The sequence below is a fragment of the Oryctolagus cuniculus genome, chromosome 6, assembly GCF_051225735.1.
Source record: "Oryctolagus cuniculus isolate XC-2025 breed Fujian yellow rabbit chromosome 6, ASM5122573v1, whole genome shotgun sequence".
NCBI lineage: Eukaryota > Metazoa > Chordata > Mammalia > Lagomorpha > Leporidae > Oryctolagus > Oryctolagus cuniculus.
In genome coordinates, this window is record NC_142872.1 from 36,372,191 (window position 1) to 36,394,482 (window position 22,292).

A 22,292-nucleotide genomic window follows, 5' to 3' on the forward strand; every position below is an offset into this window, starting at 1 on the left:
CTCTTTGATTCATCACTGTGAATTAATGGGGCAGGGCATAAAGAGAGAAGCAACATGAGCTGCAGTCCAGAATCGAGAATTGTGCAGCATGAATTGGGAGGAGGGGACTGGGTCAGGTGTGCTCCTCCAGCAGCAGAATCTACCCCGGGAATGAAAGGCACACTCCCTTCAGCAGCACAGCCGCGCTGCTGGGGCTGGCGTGCGGGAGTCAGCCCAGCTGCTACCTGAAGTTACCCGAAGTCAGAGACACACATTACTCTTCAAACATCTTTGGCCAAATTCTTATACTCTCTGAGCCTTACTTTCTTTAAATGCATGAAGAGAATAATATCATTATACATAGCTCATAGGATTGTTGTGAGAAACAGATAAATTAAAATATGCATAACAAGCATTAGATGCATTATTATTAAGCCACCAGATTAAATTCCCAAATGACTGGATTTGATTTCATAAAATTTCTCATCAATCCATACTGCCAACCAATCTGTCCTCATATTTTTTAATGTTTTTAACATACATTTAATATTAAAAAAATAAAGTATGTTAAACATAAGAATATTATCATTGATAATGAATATTTCCATGAAACTTCTAAAGACTACTCATATTTGTTCTGAAATTAGAACTAGAAACCAATGAATCAATGCTTTTATGTTGTGGCCTAATCATGCACATGGCACGATACATAACTGGCATACTTTATTCCATAATATGTAATTGTAAACATGTTGGGTGTCTGCTGCCTATTGTACCTACCATATATGCTTGGTCGAGAGCTTGTTTTCTGTAGTCCAGTTCTTCTTCTAGATAGCCCTTTATTTTGCAGAATTGTTCCTATAACAGAGTAGCACAATGATTAATAGAAAAAGCCAGTTTAGTTAATTAAATTGACATATGAGTTGAACCGATTAATACTTTCTCTAATCTGACCTTAGGACAAATCACTAGTATTTGCAGAGTCATAAATTTTTGTCTGTTAGAGGAATAGTTCAACTTTCATGGTCTCACACAGGGAATGCCCAAGTCGATAGACAGCAGCATGAAAGATATAATGAAAAGCCATGTGGATTTCTCTAATAGATTTTTACACCAGTTTGAGAGTATGTGACTAACTATAGACTTTTGACAAAATAAGTGTTAAATAAGAATCTTGTCTGTGTACAAACAGCCAGTCTTCCACATCACTGAGTTCTGTACCCACCGGTTCAACCTACCATGGACTGAGAAAATTTGGGGAAAAAACTGCATATGTACTAAACATGTATAGATTTTTTTCTTGTCATTATCCTCTAAAAACAGGATAACAACAGGATATATAGCATTTTTACTGCATTACGTATTGTAAGTCCTCTAGAGATGATTTAAAGTATACAGGAGGATCTGCATAAATTAATGCAAATATTATAACATCTTATCTAAGGGGCTTTAACACCTTCATATTTTGGTATCTTTGGGGGAGGGTACTGGAATATATACGCTTCTGTGATGGTATGTTTTCTAAGAGTGTCATGTTACATAATATCGAAGGATTGCATAATAAACAAATTTAACTTATTCTATTTCATCTGTTTGCAACTAGAAAACACAAAAATAAAAAACACAAAGATAAATAACTGTTCTTAATGTGTGTTTATTTTATTTACTTGAAAGGCAGACAGAGTGAGAGAGACAGAGAAAGACAGAGAGAGATCCCATGCACCAGTTTATTTCCTAAATGCTCATAAGACCCAGGGCTGGGATAGGCCAAGGTCAGGAGCTGGGAACTCAATCTGAGTTATTCACATGGGTGGCAGTGACCCAGCTACTTGAGCCATCACCTGTTATCTCCCCGGGTACAACTAGCTGGAAGGTGGAATTGGGAACAGAGCTGGAATGCTAATCCAGTCACTCTGACAAAGTACATCCAAGTGGCATCTGTCAAATGCCCACCCTGATAATTAACAATTTAAAGAGTGGAGATGATTCCACTCATACTACAACTTAGTGAATGGGTGTCTACTCTTGTCCCAAAGACAGTGTGGGCTAGGAGGCATATATCCAATGTTCCCTCATATATTTCAGATCCTCATATCATAATGTCTTGCCATGAGCATTTAACACTATATCTTTGTATACCACACAGTCCTGAATTTAAGTTAATGATTTCTTTGGCATTTAACTGGAAGAACATGGATCTCTTCCAACCCTGGAGGAAAATCCAGTTGTGTTGGCTTTTGAGAAAATAGAGGAATGCAATGATTTTGTTGATGACTTTTCTGATCATCCCTGGGTGCCAGTGCTTAGAACACTTCCTGGTACAGCCTGACTGCTAGATTACTATCAGGGCTTCTAAGAGTAATTTTTAATATAAACAATTTTTTTGTTCTAGGTTTTAGTTTTAGCATCCAACCTCTTGGTAAATATGAACCCTGCATAAAATATAAGCAAATGATTTACAATATGCTACACAAATGCAAATTGTTGTTCCTATTACAGGATATCTTAACCTAACAGGAAGCCACTACATGCTTTTTTAGTAATTAACATCAGTGGTTGTCTTGTTGTAAAGTTACATGCATTGCTTTTGGTTAATGGTAACCAATTGCTAGATCTGGGAACTTAAAAAATTAAATTGTGATCAAAATACGTACAGCATAGAGTTCACCACCTTCACTATTTTTAAGTGTAGAGTTTGATAGTATGAGATACATTCACACTGTTATGAAACTGAGTCAAGAACTTGTGTTGCAAAATTGAAACTATACTCATCAATGACCAACCCCCATTTCTCCCTCCTCTCAACCCCTAGCAACCACACTCTACTTTCTGTTACATGAATTTGATGACTTGAATACCTCACGGGAGTGGAATCATTCAGCATTTAACTTTCCATGACTAGCTGATTTTGCTTAACACAACGATCTCAAATTTCATCCATATTGTAGCTTGTGTCAAAATGTCCTTACTTTTTAAGTATTAATAAATATTCTACTGTATGCATATACCACATTTTGTTTACTCATTCATCCATCAATGGACTTTTGGGTTACTTCCCATCTTTTGGCTATAGCAAATAATGCTGCTATGAATACAGTGTAAAAAATCTCCTCTATTTATAAGCTGAAATGACTGGATACTGCTGAGTATTTTGCTCCACTGTCAACACAGAAAATAATGGGAAGAATATTATCCTTCATCAATGCTAGTTAAAATTGGTAAAGGTACTTTTCATTTTCCATTTGCCTTGCACATTTTTCTTAATTCTTTTGATATTTCATCTCTGCACTCACCATGTCACTTTCCAGTTCCATCATTTTCTGGTGCAGGGCAGCCTCTGCTCCTTCAATCTGCTGGATCCACTAAGGGGTCAACAAAACAATCATTTTGACATTATGCTTGATATTGTGTGGGTCCTGAGCGTTGTACACAGACGTACCTGTCTCCTCCCCCTACATCTCAGGAAGCAGATCGAGAGACGAAGGGAAAACTTAATGCAGTTTTATCCCTCAGTTTAGAAACTAGACTATAAACCTCTTTTCGTTCATTCATTCATTCATGCAATAAATGCATTCATTGATGTCTACCATGTGTCAAGTACTTTGACAGGCACTACAGCTGGGATGGTAAACAAGATGAGTTAGATTTTTGCTGTCATTGGGAGGCATCATAAAAGATTTTCTTGGAAGTGATATTTGCACTGGAATCTGAAGGATGAGAGAGAAATGACTGGGAAAAACTAGGAGGAAGTTCCAGGCAGAAGGGACACTGTATCTGGTAGCACTACAGATACAAGGTGCATGAGGAAGGCCAGATGATAATAACAAAATGATAACTTTCCAGCATATAAAACTGATTATAGCAAAGTAGTGAATATTATTTTTGTTAAGTAGAGAAATTTTAAATTTCACAAAAGAACTAATCTTTCCTAAAACTCAGAATACATCAGTTCTATTACATGGCATTGATGTTAGCATTAAGAAACACCAGGAATGAATTCAGACTTGGAATAATCTATGAGCTGACCAATTATATGGTTTAGCAGAACAAATTATTGTAATAGTCCTCTCTCAAGTTAAATGTTAGCTTATACCTTAGGGAGGCAATTGGGCATAATAATTGAGTGTGTAGGTCCTGGAGGCTGATGACTTTGTTTCAAGTATCAATTCTAGTTTTTCATGGCTGAGTGGCCTTGAAAAATTACCTGGTTTCTCTAAGTCAAATTTCTTATCTGTAAAATGGGGTTAATTCTAATGTGAAGATTAAAAGAAATAATTCACATGAGGCACTATTCATTACACACTGAGTGTACCAACGGCACTCTTCTACCTCATAGTTCTTTGAAGTTCATCTGTGATAAATTATGTGGTGCACTGAGCATTTCTACACACTGGAGGCTTGATATTTATGAGGAGAAACTAGGTCCAACCATGCCTAGCTGTGGTGAACAAAGAAGACAGGCACATTGAGATTCTTTGGTACTAATCTCTCAATTCTCTGTACATATACATGGGTTCCCCTTAAAAGAAATTTCAATCAAAGCAATGAGCTTCTGCTAACTTGACTCAATGCAGTTGTGCACTCTCACACTTTACTAACCTCCTTTCTGCTGCCCACGGCCATTTTCCATTGAGAAATGCATTTTTACAAAATCGTGTTTGTAACAGAACTGTGAATCTAAACAGCCACATCATGAGCTTTAGATACAGAGTTGTATGCTGGATACTGCTCCTCCTGTTACTGACTATTTCAGGTCTTGGCTTCCTCATATGTGAAGTGAAAATGCAAGGATCTACAGAATGATTATAAGAACTAATGAGATTTTTTTACAGTATTTAGCACAGCTGTTGGCTCATAATATGTTTCCACACAAGGTGATTGCTTTTTTTCTTTTCTTTCTTTTTTTTTTTTTTTTTTTTTGACAGGCAGAGTGGACAGTGAGAGAGAGACAGAGAGAAAGGTCTTCCATTTGCCGTTGGTTCACCCTCCAATGGCCGCCGCGGCCGGCGCGCTGCGGCTGGCGCATCGCGCTGATCCGATGGCAGGAGCCAGGTGCTTCTCCTGGTCTCCCATGGGGTGCAGGGCCCAAGGACTTGGGCCATCCTCCACTGCACTCCCTGGCCACAGCAGAGAGCTGGCCTGGAAGAGGGGCAACCGGGACAGAATCCGGCGCCCCGACCAGGACTAGAACCCGGTGTGCCGGCGCCGCAAGGTGGAGGATTAGCCTAGTGAGCCGCGGCGCCGGCCAAGGTGATTGCTTTTAATACCAAACCACAATAGAATTTGCTGGTTGGAATTTTCTGTAAACTCAGACTCTAGCTAAAGATCATGATCCCATATGGCAGAATGTTATTCAAATCTGTAGTCTGAAAATTCAAGGTTGGCTTTTGGAATTTCTTGGAGGTGGAAAGTTTTCTCTGTGAATCCCCAGATAGGAGGTGAGTTTACTCAGTGAATTACAAACATCTGCACAAAAGGCATTCACACAAGACTATGGACACTTCAAGGAAGTCTTGTTCCTTGCTTTTTTCTTTTTTTCTTTCTTTTTTTTTTTTTTTTTTTTTTTTGACAGGCAGAGTAGACAGTGAGAGAGAGAAACAGAGAGAAAGGTCTTCCTTTGCCCTTGGTTCACCCTCCAATGGCTGCCATGGCCAGCGTGCTGCGGCCAGCGCACCGCGCTGATCCGATGGCAGGAGCCAGGTGCTTCTCCTGGTCTCCCATGGGGTGCAGGGCCCAAGGACTTGGGCCATCCTCCACTGCCTTCCCGGGCCACAGCAGAGAGCTGGCCTGGAAGAGGGGCAACCGGGACAGAATCTGGCATCCTGGTGCCGCAAGGCGGAGGATTAGCCTAGTGAGCTGCGGCGCCGGCCCCCTTGCTTTCTATCATGGTGTTAACCAGGTAATCATCACTCTGTGTTTGTTCAGTTGAATCTGACATCTGTCTCTCAAAGGAGGTAAGCAGAGGCACTAGCTGACTAGACACAGCTCTGCCAGCCCAGACCCTGTGAGCTGGGCATGTCTACCTCTGCTTTTTAACGCAATGCTTGAGGGGAAGTCTGGTTCAATAGTTGAGATCACGGGCCCTAGAACAAGACTGCGTGAATGTGAATCCTGACTCCATCCACTTCCAGTTGTGTGACCCTGGGCAGTTACCACCTTTCTCTTTGCTCTAGGTTCATCTTGGGAAATAATACAACATGGATAGCAGTTGAAACAATGGCCAGCTCAGAAGAATCATCATGCAAGTAGGCATTATGATTAAGTGCACACTGTACCACACCCACACAGAGAGGGGAGGAATTTCTCACGTTGGTCTAAATAAACTTGAGGTTCCCAAGGTTGTCTTCCCTTTCTTTCACTCTCCAGACCCCACCTGTCACAGAATCAGCCAAAGTTTTCTGTGCAGCCTTAAACAAAGGCAATTTTGCTTGCAACAAAGGATTGCAACCATTCCTGCTTCCAGCTGAATGAGATTCATTGCTGAATAAAAGGAAGAGAACTAGCCTCACAGATAGTGCTTTCTTTACTCTTGTGTCTCCCTTTGTGTTGCTGGAAGAGTGTCTTGTGGACAAATTCATTCATTTACTCCATCAGCAAGTACATATTGATTATCTATTAATCTATTAGTTAACTGTTCTAGTGTGAAGATAGGGATCAAAGTGGGGAACAGGTAACACATTTGTCCTCAGGGGGCTTAGAGTTTGGTGGTAGGTGGATGGGGGGGTGATAAAAGTAAACGGGCAGTTATAATGCAACTGTTAAAAACCACGGGAGCAGAAGCACAGGTTGCTGAGAGAGCACAGAGAAAGGGCACCTAACTGGGCCCAGGTCAACACAAGGCCTCTTCATGCATGAGGCAGTCTACGGAGGGAGACTGAGTCAGGAAGGTGAATGGGAAGATGGGAGTATCCTCCAGGTACAACAGGAGTGTAAAGGACTAAGAGGTGGAAGGAGAGCTAGAGACGGATAGAAACAGATGTCTAGATATAGCTAGGCAGATAGGTAGATCAACAGATAAATGAGAGAGAGAGAGAGAGAGAGAGAGAGAGAGAGAAAGGGAGGAAGGAAGGAAGGAAGGAAGGAAGGAAGGAAGGAAGGAAGGAAAAAAGAAAGAAAAAGAAAGAGAGAGGATGCTAGATAAGTAAGTAGGTAAGGACTTAAGGGCAAAATCCCGGGAGGCCTTCTTGCTAAATATTGGATTCTGGACCTTCTGTTAAGGACAATGTGGCATAATTAATTAGCTGGGGACAGGAATGGTAAAGTGATTGGATATGCAAACCGTTTTTAAAGGAAGTAATTTTTTAATGAGTAATTTCCAAAGTTTCTGTCATTTCACATGTAACTACAGGTACTTTAATATGTATCTCTAACATTTAAGGCCTTACTTTTCTAAAAAACAATCACAAAGCCATTTTCAAATTTTGCAAAGTTAATTTCCTTTGTCATCTGATAATCAGTCCATATTAAAAATTTTCCCAGTTGTCAGTAAATGTCTTTTTAGAAAAAACAATAAAACACATGGTTTGCTTAAATTCTTACCCAAAAAAGAATCATTTGAATATTTATTTAGTATCTTTCTACATTATAGCAATACTTTTCTCTGAGTCCCATAGTTTTCTGTTTACACAATTATTTAAGTCTGTTAACTGTGTTATTTGATCTGCAGAATCTCTGCATTTTTAGATGGGAGAGAGCTGATTGCTTGCTCAGCTTTCATGGAATTTCCAAAGACCTTTCAACAGGTTGAGTGGTGAGGAAAGTAACTTAGAGAATATGTGAAACTCTCATTTTAGGCAACCATATGGCATGTGACTTAACTGTCAATTTCTGAGGCACCCCGAATACAACCAGTTACCTGGCTTCTCCACTTCGCTCTTTCCTTCTCTTTCTGTCTCACTATTTACCACGTTGAGACACAAGGGGGCAAGAGCACACCGAGTGATGCTTTTCTGCTGATGGTGCCTACACTGGGCTTTGGGAGTCAGACTGCAGTGAGACATCACCAAGTGATAGAATGAGATGGAAATGATTGGTTTGTATACGTCCAGGGAAACAACCGACACGAAAACACTCTTGTCTGCGGCAAGAACACTGCTCCAGGTGACCACTTCTCCACAAACTTCTCTCCATTGTTTCCCAGCTTGGGAGCTTCAACGTGAATAATGCAAACCAGGTTTCGCATGATATATGTTTTAAGGGACTTTAAATAAAAATTATCCAACCCCCCAAATCAGTATGTAGATTTTCTTTTGCGTGTTCTCATTCTGTTTGTAGCACCCTCAAAAATAGGCCATTTATGACATATTCAATGATGCAAAGTCATGTGCAGATGGAATGTCACCCACCCCCGTACCCTCGTCATTAGTTGTCAAGCTAGACACAGAAATGACTTGAAATGTCAGTGTGTCTCATTACCTTCTCTGCCAGGGACAGCACAGTGCTGGCCTGAATTATGGCCACTTGTTCTTCATTCCTTAAATTCTACACAAATAAAAAAGAAAGGAAATAAGCTGAAGAGACTAATAATATTTACAATATAGAAAATACTTCCTGACTGCCTGCTACAGACACCTCTATTGCATGGAACTTTAAGAAATTTCTATTGTGTGTAATAAAAATTCCTAGGAAAGAGTTCACTCAAAACTTGAAAGAAGTTTATTTAATGTGATTTTTTTTGGTGCCTTTCTACTACTGACTTAATTTTGTATCACTGTAATCTTATTTCGTTAATGCTCATGTTAAGACAAAAACAGAAACTAAATGAAACAAACAGAAGTCTCTTTATAGTAATTTTGATGTGACTTCCTTGCTCCTGTTCTCTCCCTTGATAATTTTTCAAGGTTAAAAATGGTGACTCCTTCAACCTACAAGTATCAGTCATCTAGAATCACAATGAGTGTTCCTCCCACTGAATTACTATGCCTTGACCCTGTCTGGATGGTGTTTTTAGAAAGCAAATCTTCCTGGTTCAGTTTTATAGGACTGCCAACAGCTCCCGCCTTTACCAGCATTTGCAATAGCATGACTGATTAATTTCATACTGGATGCCTCCAAGCAACAGTCAGATCTTAATTAGATTTAATCACTGCAGATGTGGTGGCATTCAAACCTGAAACCTGCTCAAGAAAAGCTCCTTATTAGGTTCCATTTCCACCACTACCCTGCAGAGATCCTATATTCCCTTAGACAAGATGTTTGATAAATTTGAGCATCTCTCCAAGAATTATATCCCTAAGTGAACATGATATTTCATGTGCTGTTATTTTATACATGACGCACTGGCAAGTGTTTCTTGCCTCTGCTTAGGCAAATTCATATTTATACAATCAATTCATTACTTACCCCATTATCACCCAAGATATCAAGCTGCTTTATGAGATCAGGAATGTTCACATCCTGCAAAATTAAGGACATGCATTCAAGTCAAAGACACAAATATAGGCTACTGATTATTGCCACATTCACACAAACCCACAGAAGACATTCTAGGACCTGTACTTCTATCGGTTGTTTTTAATCAGGCATTTGTGATTTTAAGCCTCTACTCTGCTCTTTATAAGCTGAGTGAACTTGGGTAAACCACTTAACAGCTCATTCTCAATTTTGCTAGTGGCAAAATAGTGATAAATATTTCATAGGCTGACATTAAAAATGAAAGACTATATGAAAGAGTTGAGCATAAGAACTAAGAATAGATTCATTAACTTTTTTTAAAATTGACAATCTTCAAAAAAATCATGATTTCAAACATAAAGAAAAGTAATAGGTAATGACTATGAAGGATCAAGAAATTTCATTCCTGAGTGCTATTCTGACCTGGTTGAATTTTGGCTGCCACATAGAAAAATACAGTGCAGCTCCATTTTTAGGTGTTTAGCATTAATTTAATCCTGTGGGAAATAGCTAATTTTTATTCTATTCCTTGAGTCAGTTTAAAGCAGGTGAACTCCACCAACAAGGTTTTTCTTGGATATAGTTTACAACACACATTGGATTAGGTTATTTGTGATTTATCTAAGAAAAAAAAATCTATGGAAAAGTTAAAGTACACTGCTTTTCACTGAATTAAATTGAGTTGAAAAGTTGTCTTGGTTTACAAATTTTCATTCAGCCCAGGAAGGCAGAGGTATAAATGCCTTGAACATGGTTTAGGATAAAGGACAAGGAAGCACGTGCTACCTATTCCCCTCCACACACATCCTCACCCCACTTTTTATCTTGTCAGCACTACTGTGTCCTCTTACTAATGCTCTAACAGCAGTGTAGCAAAGCCTTGCCACCAGGAAAAGGAAGATCTAGCTCTGTCTACCACTCAGGTAGAGTGGAGGCAACTGAAGCAAGGACACTTGGCAGCTCAGAGAGGGAGCAGGAAGGGCCGTGCAGAAGGTCAAGGAGAGACCAGGAGGAGCAGGAGGCACCCTAGCTTGATCTTAGGAATAGATGGTCACACTGTTTCTTCATCACACTGAAGGACAATCCATTTTATGGGAGACAGAGTCATCTTGATTCAACCTTAATATATAAAATCTATTCCAATGACACTAAAGATAGAATTATTTTTTAGCTAATAAACAATATGTTATAAACCTTTAGCCATCCCCAAAGAGAAGTCATGCCTAAATAAACACATCAAAAGAGACAGTAGATTAGATGGTGTTGCAGTCTCTCTTAAGTCTGAAGTTCCACGATGATGACTTCCACAGCTCCAGTTACAGACCAACACAACATATGAAACTCAATAGACAGGTTTTTAAAAACTGGCAGGCCTGAGATGCCTTTCTTGAAGCCATGAATTTATTTCCTATTTCTCCTAGATAATCAAGGCTACTTAATTTTTTAAAAATATTCATTTATTTATTTGAAAGTCAGAGTTACACAGAGAGAGAAGAAGCAGAGAGAGGTCTTCCATCCGATGGTTCACTCCCCAATTGGCCTCAATGGCTGAGCTATGCCAATCTGAAGCCAGGAGCCAGGAGCTTCTTCCATGTCTCCCACACATGTGCAGGGGCCCAAGGACTTGAGCCATTTTCTACTGCTTTCCCAGGCCATAGCAGAGAGCTGGATTGAAAGTGGAGCAGCCAGGACTTGAACCAGCGTCCAAATGGGATGCTGGCACTGCTTTACCCATTACGCCACAGCATGGGCCCTAAGGCTACTTATTTTTATTTATTTATTTATTTTTTTAAGAATGATTTGCCTTTTCTTTTCACAAATCCTGTGACCAAGATGCTCAGAGCCTCTGCCCCTGGCCACAGAGACAGTATGGTTTTTCAATGACAGGCATAAGTTAGGCTTTCTTTCTTTCTTTTTTTTTTTTTTTTTTTTTTTTTTTTTTGACAGGCAGAGTTAGACAGTGGGAGAGAGACAGAGAGAAAGGCCTTCCCTCCGTTGGTTCACCCCCAAATGGCTGCTACAGCCAGTGTGCTGTGCCGATCTGAAGCCAAGAGCCAGGTGCCTCCTCCCCGGTCTCCCTTGCAGGTGCAGGGCCCAAGCACTTGGGCCATCCTCCACTGCCTTACCAGGCCACAGCAGAGAGCTGGACTTGAAGAGGAGCAACTAGGACAGAATCCGGCGCCCCGACCGTGACTAGAAACTGGGGTGCTGGTGCCACAGGCAGAAGATTAGCCTAGTGAGCCGTGATGCTGGCCAAGGCTACTTATCTTAATAAGTATTTTTATTCTGCTTGTTTCTTTATGTTACTTTGTTCTAAATAACCATGGCTGTCTGTGCTCTTTGCTGTCACCATTTATACATCTGTCACACCTTTGTTTTGTTTATGTTGCATGGATTTTCTATTAGATGTGACTATTCTCAATTCCTACATCCAGGCACTGAAAGACAACAATCAGACACAACTTCTAATTTCTACAAACAAACAATTACATGTCTGCCTACCTTGACACCTTCTTTCATACAGTAGATCTGTAGAGCACTCACACCATCTGAGAATGGGTGGATTTGCAGATTAAATGGAGGGGAGCGTCTCTCTCTCTCCTTCAAATACAGTGAAGAATATATGGGAGTTAAAAAAAAAGCAACTGATTAAACACTAAAGCAGTTGTCTCTTTATGCTGTTTCAGCAGTTTATTAATATGCCATTTGGCAGAAAAATATAGCTCAAGATGCTCATGTTTAAATTTAATGGAAAAGGGCTGAGTAGTCAACCAAAGGCAGAGGAGAAATTAAAGACAGTGTCACTCATTCTCACAAATATTCTGATCGGAGTAATAGAGGGCGGTGGGATTCCAGTGTAAATGATATTCATATGCAGAGCTTTCAGACATCACAAAGAGTGGTTTCGCCATTAATTTTTATGGTAGCTAACAGTCTTTTGCATATTCAATACACTCAAATTTTATGAGTAGGATATGTGGGCCATGAAAGATGACTTACTAAAGCTACCTCTTCCTCACTAAAGCTACCAACTGCTAACTCTTTATCCTCATCTAATTTGAAGTAGCTCTTTGAGGAAACCACCAGCAAAATAACAGAGGTATCAAATAGGAATTCTTTCTTCTAGTTTTATAGATTAATATTCTGCCATATTCTGCAAGATATAATACAAATCCAATTTGCTCTGTTTTGCAAGCTAAACAAAATAAAATAGAAGCTCACACCTGAAATTTGGTACTACTGAACAAAATATTCCCTCTAATGTTAATTTGGTTCTTAGCCTTCTTCTGCATAAATGCACCATGGACTAAGAAGCTGACTTATAAATTCAAATTTAACTGTAAATTAGTTTGCTATTATATAGCACATTTTGATAACTAGTTCTTAAAGGAACAGATAATAAGTGAGGTTCCAGTGAATGACAGAATCGTAATTTAAAAGCAATGAAATATTAAGGAGCTTTGAAACCTATTGAAATTATTTAAAAGTTACGTGTTAGTCTTTTCTACGAAGGCAGCAGTGTTGAAAAGGACAGTCTCTGACCCAGCAGTCCAGAGCTGCACAAAGCCTCTACCACTTCCTTGTCACAGGACACGGGCACGATGTTTAATCTCAGCTGCCTCAGCTATGAAATCTTGAGTGTGATGGTGAGGTCCAAATGAAAGTATGATTCCAAAATGCTTAATTGAACTCCTGCGCCCAATGTGCCTCAGTGTATGTGAAATCATTAGGATTATAATTGCGATGATTATCAGCATTTTCTTACTTCTAGCTCTAGGTTTCGAAATTCCAGCAGCTCATTCTGGTCTCTGGCATCCTGTAGTTCCTGTTGTAACCGGTGATTTTCTGCCTCTTGCTTTTCTATCTAATAAAGTAAATCCTAAAGTTAGATGAGCATTGTTAAAAGCAACTACAGTTTAGCAAAGCAAGCATGGACAGCATTCATTTACTCAGTGAGTAATCATCTAGACCATGAAAAATATTCCTAAGGACGTGTAAACAAAATCAGTCTTCGGCTTTCTTTCTAGCTATTCTTGGATTGGCTTTTTTTGAGCCACAGAGAAAAAAAAATGCTAGAAATCTGTGTTCCCGGGCATGAAGTTCAGGGCTTCTGTGAATACTGATCTGAGCATACTCACTGTGCCCTCACAGAGGGCAGAACAGGGCATTAGAACCAGAGCTAAGGGTGAAAATAAGGAGGATTGACACTTCTCATTTCTGGAGATGGCAAAGAAATACTTTTTTAAAAACAGTTTGCAATCTTTAGAAAAATTTGCTGAATCTGATTACCTAGGATAAAGTCAAACTCCTTAATTTGAAATTCAGGACGCTGATAATGGTGGTCACCACCTAGCTTTACAGCTTGAAGTGTCATTGTCATCCCTATACACTCCCACACACACATCCACATGTGGTCATGCATACACAGAAATCTAGAAATTCTTATCTACTCTGTGGACAGACTAGTCAGGAGCTTTCTATGTACTCATCCCTCTGCCGAAAAAGGACTCCCTACATTCTTTTCTATCTGCGGAAGTGTTCCATTTCCTTCCCAAGTCTACCCATTCAGAAGCAATACCTCCTCCTTTGGTTTTCCTCTAGGACTTCCTTAGAAGACCTCCAATGTAACCTGATGCAGCATGGAATTAAGTTGGTTGTATCCAAGTGTGTCTTCCCTGTAGATAAGTCTTTTTCTGAATCATCTTTAGATTTTAGGAGACCAGAAAATTTTTATGAACTGCAGTTAGTTTTGGATTTCCTTTGACATTAGTTTTGTGTGCTGGTGCTATGTACAGTGACAACTTAAAGTCTTGAATTTAGAAATATAAATGATATAAACACTTGAATTTAGAAATATGTTGTTTTGAGAGGCAGGATGGATAGATGGATGGATGGATAGATAGGTAGATACAAAGAATGTTCCCTACATGCTGGTTCATTCCCCAATTTTGCACAATGGCTAGGAATGGGCTCGGCCGAAGTATGGAGCTGGGAACCCAATCCAGGTCTGCCATACGGGTGTTGGAAACAGCTCAAGCCATCACTGCTGCTCTCCAGGGTCTGCGTTAGCAGGAAGTTGGAATCAGGAGCCAGAGCCATTTACTCAACCCAGGAATTTGTATATGACATGTGAGAGTCTGAACCACCAGGCGAAATGCCTGCCCCAAGATGTGTGTGTGTATGCGTGTGCGTGTGCGTGTGTGTTTTAATAACAGAATGATCTTGTGTGTGTGTTTAATAACAGAATGATCTTACTTGTCAAAAGTATATGTTTGAAATATAATGTTCCACTTGATTATTCTTTCTGCTCTCCATTTGTTCTTAGAAGCTTCCCAAAAATTATTCTTGGCTTCCCAAAAATAAAAAGGAAAGGAAATCAGAAGCTATAGAAGGGGGTCTATTTTTTTATTATAAAGAGATGAAATAAAGCTTATTATTGGATGTCTCTGAGACTAATAGGCAAATAAAGGTGGGAAAATAGAAATTGTGACAACAGTGTGGTCAACTCAAGGGTTTTTTTCTTTTTAATTTATTTTAATTAGGTAATTTTGGTCTAATGAACTTTCATATGTTTTTAAAAGTTACTCGGATTGTAAAGGAGATTCTACTCCCTAGAATGTTGTGTGGGTCAGGGATGCAATATTTGAGGATACTGCTGGTTTTGGCGATTAGTGAAGCTCTTGGATCAGTGATTCTCAGATTACAATTCATAGAACAGGACCAATGTCAAAGAAGTTTCTTTATATCTGTGTGTCAAAGAAAATGTAAGATTATTTTATAATCTCTTACTAAGTTTGTGAAAAGTGAATTCCAAAGGAGAAGCCACCTTTGAAATTAAAATGTTCTCTGCTATATTTACTCATTCCAACTCAAAAGTCTGTGTTCAGCTAACCAAAACTAATTATGTCTGCTGGGCCTACACCACACTGTGCACGTGGGTTTGTTGACTGATCTCCTGGATGCACTATTTTGTGCCTCAGATGCATTTCAAAACATTCCAAGATTAGCAAAAGATCAAAAGTGGGATTACAATGAGAAGGCATGATGGCTTGTGGCATGGTTTTGTAGTCATATTCTCTCACTTCTTCGAACAAAGTAACAAGTGCTACCTATTCATAGTGTTTTCTGGAGCATGGACAACCATGTAGGACGTGCGCATCTGTGTATATCTATGGACCTTATCTCTACCGTATATGTATGTATATAGACGTATTTGGAAAACAGATCGGCTTGTCTCAGGGATCGCATCTTTCAGGTCTGCACGACGCCCAGCACAGAGCCATGCACACACGTGCCATTGACGTGATGGTGATGGCGGTGACAGGGATGCAGTGGAGCAGGCAGCAGAGGACAGAGCAGCGCCAGAGAAGCCTCCCCTTGCCCTGGCCCCTGTGCCACTCCTGAGAACACCCCCTGCTGCTCCTGGATCTCATTTTCTCCTCTGCCCCACTAGGGTGGTGCGCCCAACATACCTTTTCTAAAAGCTCCTGGTTTCTCTTAATGAAAAGTTGTTTATCTTCTACCCAGTGTGAATCCTGTTTGACAAAGAATATCGCGCAGTCAGCATTTCAGAGTGGCGGGAAAGAGCATGTGTCGTCAAACCACCTTGCCAGAGCTGTCCTCTTTCCACCCCATTTGTTTGCCTGCCACCGACTGGTAAGTGACGCCCACCCCTGCCAGCTCCTTCTCCAAAGACACTGGGGCCAAAGGTGCCAGGAAAACCTCCGCTCCCTTCTCGTCACCACTCACTACCTCTACCCTTTTCCGTATGAATAATCCAGGACCAGCCTTCTGGGGACTCAGAAGTGACCACACAGGCAAGAAGTGAAAAAGGTCAGAATGCACAGAGGCTAGGGACATATGGATGGAGAACATTAAAATGCAGAGCCGTAAATGGAGCGGAGAGGCAGAGAATGCAGCTGCAGGGGTGGGCCTTGGTCTCGGCACTTTGATGACAATCCTGGGCTATTTGGACAGAGTTTCTCTCTCTTGCCCAGCCTCATTCACTATTGTGACGGGGTTCACACTCTGGCCAGAAAAACACCAGGGATAGAAATAGAGGGTGGAACACCCTGACACAGTTGGGGGAAGGTCACTGTGGAGAGCCAAGCCATGTCCTGGATGCAGCCCATGCACGGGGTGGGGGGGAGCTAGAAGAAAGTCCACTGAATTGTCTCCAACTGCTTTTTGCAGAAAAGCTAGCAACCAGAAGCCTACCTGCCCTTTCTGAGCCAGAGTCGCTTCCAGATCTTCAATTTTGGCTTTATACCTCTGCACCTCTGCTTGGAGCTGTTCTTGAGCCTGGTGAAATAAAATTCCAGACAACAACAATGGTCAGTCAACATTTTTTCTTCCTCTCATGTTCCTCGACTAGAAATCGATAAGTGAGAGGAAGCAAAAAGAATTTTCTATGGCATAATAATCTTTCTAAACCATCTTCATGATTTAAATGCTTGCTTAAAATTCCCCATGGCTCCCTTTATGGCCAGGTGAATGTTAAAACTCCTTAGCCTGGCATCCAAGAACTCCCATTCGCTATCTAGTCCTTTCCTACTACTCAACACAGATTCTACCCCTTATCTGCCGATGAAATCCTCGTTTCCTAAATATGCCTTGTACCTCTCCACATCTCTATCTGAATGGAAAGCCTTGTACCATCTGATCTTTTCATTATATCACTGCCAATTTTGTGATCTACATCTAAATCTAAATCAATCTCTATCTCAGTCTACCACCCATCTGTCTACCTGTCATGGGGAATTTGTGTTGTGAGCACACATATGTGCTCTTCAATAGCTATGGACATGGATCCTGAAAAGAATCACCTTGTTATATTACACTGTTTAGTCTACTTTTTTGTTTTTAGATTATCTTATCTTCCATGTACCATCAAATTTTCAGTGAAAAATTGCGCTTTTTTTGTTTGTTGTCTTCTCGTACACATGTATTTTCATTATTGTCTCATGATAAGGATAGACTCATTTGTATAAAGTTAAACACACAAGCAATAATAAATATCTTCTAATTTTCATTATGAGGAATATTTCTTTGGACTATTAAATATTATATTTACCTTTATCAAGTAAAAGTCTATGTTAAATTTTGCTAGTATATTTTAACCTTAAATTGGCACTGATTAGGGGCCAGCTTTGTGGCATAGAGGGTTAAACCTCCGCCTGCAGTACTGGCATCCCATATGAGTGCCTGTTCAAGTCCTGGCTGTTCCACTTTTGATCCAGTTCCCTGCTAACGCTCCTAAGACAGCAGCAGAAGACAGCCCAAGTGCTTGGGCTTCTGCACCACATGGGAGACCCAGAAGAAGCTCTTGGCTCTGGGCTTCAGTTTAGCCCAGCTCCAGCCATTGCAGCCATTTGAGGGAGTAAACCAGTGGATGGAAGATATTTCTCTCTTTCTCTTTCTCTTTCCTTTTTTCTCTGTATCTCTGCCACTCAATTTCAAAAAAATAAACAAATATTTAAAAAGGCACTGATTATAACTGATTTTTCCTTATAGCAAAGTGAGATTGTTTTCATCGGTTCTCTTTCATCTATATTATCTATTTTTGTACTTCTACATTCTTTGAGTTTACTTGCTGTTCTTTTTCCAACATCTCGATTTCTTTTAGAGTACTTTGTTAGAAAGGTCAGTTTTTGGCTTTAATGGTAAGAGATAATCCTAAACCTTTTATCAGATGGGAGAATCAGATGAGAAAGGGAGGACTGGTTTCTGCAATACCGCCTCTCAAAAGCCAAACAAGGCGAACAAGGCCTGCCTACCAGGGGCAGGGCACATGCAGCCCTTGGGCCACACAATTCAATTCATCTACAGCAGGATATTTTTTTTAAAAAAGATTTATTTATTTATCTGAAAGTCAGAGTTACACCAAGAGAGAGAAGGAGAGGCAGAGAGAGAGGTCTTCCATCCACTGGTTAACTCCCCAATTGGCTGCAATGGCTGCAGCTGTGCTGATCCGAAGCCAGGAGCCAAGAGCTTCCGCCGGGTCTCCCACACAGGTGCAGGGGCCCAGGAACTTGGGCCATCTTCTACTTCTTTCCAAGGCCATGGCAGAGAGCTGGATTGGAAGTGGAGCATCTGGGACTTGAACTGGCGCCCATTATGGGTTACCAGCACTGCAGGTGTCGACTTTACCCGCTATGCCACAGCACTGGCCCCAAGGCTGATTTTTAAGTTGATAATTTTGATGGCCCATGAATGATGTTATAATCATCCAAACGGCTCTTGACAGAACAAATGTTCCCCACCTCTGGAATGTTGATAAAATATATAATGAATATGGGTAGCGAAGAATCACAAATACTGCAGTACTGGCATCCACATGAATGCACACAGGTACATCCATTCACCCATTTCTGTGTTGGCTTGCCTCTCTATTCCAAATTACAGAGCTTCTGTGAATACTTTATTTTTATTTATTTAAAAAGGAGGGAGAGAGAAAGGGAGAGAGAGGTTTTTATCTGCTGGTTCACTCCCCAAATGCCCAAAAAAGCTAGGGCTGGACCAGGCTGAAGATTGAGTCTGGAACGCAGTTCAGGCCTCCCATGTGGATGATGGGGACCCAGGTACTTAAGTCAACACCTGCTGCCTCCCAGAGGGTGCATTAGTATGAAGCTGGATTGTATGTGGAGGTAGGGCTTGAACTCAGACTTCCAAAATGGGATGTGGGTACCCCAAGTGGTGATTGAACCCACTGCACCGCAGTGACCACCCCCACAGTGTTTTCTGAGACATGTTTACCATGTATGTGTATGTGCCTGTGTTTACTTTCATGATACCACTTAAACACATGGAGCTGTAGCATCTATCCTTTCCCAGTAAACAACTTACAGTACTTCCTTCAACACTCACCCGTGTATTATAGACACTCCAGAAAAAAGGTGGGAGAATATCACTGGATGGTCATGCTCCCTCTTGTCTCATGTAAACTAAGCTATGAGGCACTTACAGCGTAGTGGGAATGACTTGAAAGCCTAGGTTCATATTCTAGCTTTGTGATGTCTGCTTTAACCTAAGTAGGCCAAATTTAACTTCTACTTAGCTATGATCTGTTTTGCAAAATGGAGATAATGATGGTACATAACTCATAGAATTGCTTTAGGATTACACAGGTAATATGAGGAGTCTTCAAAAAGTTCATGGAAGATGCATGTTATGAAAAAATAATGCACAGATTTCATTTTTTCTTTGCATCAGAATAACTTATTTTTAGTTCCATTTTTTCTTGAACTTTCTGAAGTATCTGAGTACATGTAAATTGCTCAGTACAATTCATGGAACAGGGAAAGCCTTAATAAATGTTAAATATTAGTAGCATATATGCTTCCTTTTCTTTTCATTCATCTTCCTTGATTTTTTAATAGGCTTTTAAGAGGACTTTAATAATGGAAAGAATATCTGACCTAGTATGAATTGAGCTGGAATCCCAGCTTACGAGTTGTGTGATCTTGGGTAATTCAATTAACCCGAGTCTCAAATTCTTCTTTTATAAAATATGTTTCTTACAGAGGATACACAGGGTTAATAGCTATTGGTTATATGGTATTGTTTGAGAGAACTCTTGGTAAGCTCTCAAATACAGTACTTTGCACAGAAACTGGTAATCATTACTTTTGAAAGATAAAAGTTCTTTTTCCGAGTAAGAAATTTTAAAACTGGATTATCAAAATCCATTATTGTCTAGCTTTGAAAATGTAAGTTTTCAAACAGCAGAAACTATACACTCAACTACCTTTAAAGGAACAAAAGCATCGATCTAAGCTGGTTCGAATGTCTCTAGATGCAAGGTTTACTGACATGAAAGGGCTAACAGTTCAAAAGCTGCAGAGCAGGGAGGGCTGCCTCCTGATGGTTTTTGTGTTGATGGCCCTTTTATTGTGCCGCTGCTGCAAGCTAGTTCCGAGCACTCTCCAGAGATGCACACTAACCTTCGCTTCTCGTTCAGCGTCAATGATACCTCCCGTCTGCTCCTGCAGGAGGGCATATGCTCTCTGGAGGGCCTGGTATTCTTTTGTCAATTGTCGAAATCGTAGCTCAGATTCTTCAGCTGCTAAGCCCTTGAGGTTAAAAACACAGCCAAAAAAAAAAAAAAAATAGTGTTATATTCAAGACCAGCATTCACTATGAAACACTAACAAGTGTCCACTTCTAAAAGAGAAGTTAGAGAAGTACTTAACACTCTGTCTTATTTCTATTCAATTTTTTAATTGGAACAAGAGAGTGGGTGTGCTGAGGCTAGGTTCGGGCTGAGGCTGGGAGCTGGAAACACAAGCCACGTCTCCCACGTGGGTGGCAGGTACTTAGTTACTTGAGCCATCACTGCTATCTCTTAGGGTCTGCATTGACAGATGGCTGGAGCCAGGAGCTAGAACCAGGAATCCTGGGCATTCTGATACAAGACATGGGTATTATAAGTGCTAGAGTAAACTCCTGTTCCTTAATATTTAATTTTAAAATGTACCTATAGACATATGCACTATAATAATATAAAGATGGAAATTGCAAAATATGTAAGCATTTAATAAAAGAAGCATTTATTTATTTATACAGTTCTGACTATTACCAATTTTGGCCTGGGATGTCAACCTATTTTGGATTCAAATGAGTTTTTCCCAGATTTTGGATCTAAATTTGAGGAAACGGTTACACAGAGTTTTGCTCTCTTCTCTTTTCAGTGCATTGATATTCAACAACTTGTTTCCCAGATGAATTACAAAAAACTGGTTTGCAGTTTTAGGTTTTAAATTTCAGGGCATAACACAGTCACCAGAGAATTTTATGAAAATGCAAGAACTTGAATCAGGAGTTGTGTGGGAGAGTCAGGAATTCTCACTGCAACTGAGCCTCTGATCATTCTATTGATGGTGATCCACAGATTACACTTTACTAAACACTGCCTTAGACTTATCCAAGAGTCTTGTGAACATATTCTTTGATTCTCACCTTCCATAAATGAAGAATTTCAGAAATTAACTTTCATTTTGAAAGAAATCTTCAAGTTAAGAACTGAACAGTAGGCCGGCGCCGCGGCTCACTGGGCTAATCCTCCGCCTAGCGGCGCCGGCACACCGGGTTCTAGTCCCGGTCGGGGCGCTGGATTCTGTCCCAGTTGCCCCTCTTCCAGGCCAGCCCTCTGCTGTGGCCAGGGAGTGCAGTGGAGGATGGCCCAGGTGCTTGGGCCCTGCACCCCATGGGAGACCAGGAAAGGCACCTGGCTCCTGGCTCCTGCCATCGGATCAGCGCGGTGCGCCGGCCGCAGTGCGCCGGCCGCGGCGGCCATTGGAGGGTGAACCAACGGCAAAAGGAAGACCTTTCTCTCTGTCTCTCTCTCACTGTCCACTCTGTCTGTCAAAAAAAAAAAAAAAAAAAAAAAAACTGAACAGTAAAGAAGTTTCTAAGAGGGTTACACAACATAGGAGAAATTATTTTTCAAGACAAAACAAAACCAAGAGTGGTATCAAAATTGGTCACTATTAAGCGATTGCTTTGTATTGTTCATAATGAAATGGAAAATGACATGTTCTTTCTTTTAAAGGAAAGAGTCGGTGACAATAACATCCAGTTCTAGAGATGCGGACAAGCTTACTTCATCCAAGTCATCATCAGGAGTAGCTGGTGTGCGGTCTGTTCTAAATGAGGCCATGGATGATGTCTCTGAATCCATGGAGTCCTCATCATAGCCAATGAATGGGTCCAGAACAGGTCTCTAGATAGAGGAAATGTACATATTTACTGATACAACTAAAAGTGGAGAAAGTTGACAAATTAAAACAGTGCCAATTGGCATACATGTAAATGGAAAGGGTTATTTAATTAAATAACAAGACTTTGTGAATTACAAAATGCTATCCAGATATCGGTGGATTAGCAATGTCATTATCAATAATATTGTTCAAGTGAATGAT

The 22,292-nt window shown here is 40.4% G+C and overlaps 1 protein-coding gene across 3 annotated transcripts in view; it reads right to left on the minus strand.

The window, feature by feature from the left end:
- Positions 1-22,292, minus strand: part of JAKMIP2 (janus kinase and microtubule interacting protein 2) — a 197,152-nt gene that overhangs the window by 23,760 nt on the left and 151,100 nt on the right. For 2 of the 3 annotated variants that reach the window (XM_002710292.5, XM_089336039.1), the window contains exons 9-18: positions 21,974-22,093; positions 20,316-20,444; positions 16,591-16,674; positions 15,846-15,908; positions 13,139-13,237; positions 11,875-11,973; positions 9,322-9,375; positions 8,395-8,460; positions 3,273-3,341; positions 760-837 (exon numbers count right to left, since the gene is read on the minus strand). In XM_002710292.5, the coding sequence (XP_002710338.1) occupies positions 760-837; positions 3,273-3,341; positions 8,395-8,460; positions 9,322-9,375; positions 11,875-11,973; positions 13,139-13,237; positions 15,846-15,908; positions 16,591-16,674; positions 20,316-20,444; positions 21,974-22,093 (861 nt within the window). The remainder of the gene's footprint in view (positions 1-759; positions 838-3,272; positions 3,342-8,394; positions 8,461-9,321; positions 9,376-11,874; positions 11,974-13,138; positions 13,238-15,845; positions 15,909-16,590; positions 16,675-20,315; positions 20,445-21,973; positions 22,094-22,292) is intronic. The other variant, XM_089336038.1, reaches the window with a different exon arrangement.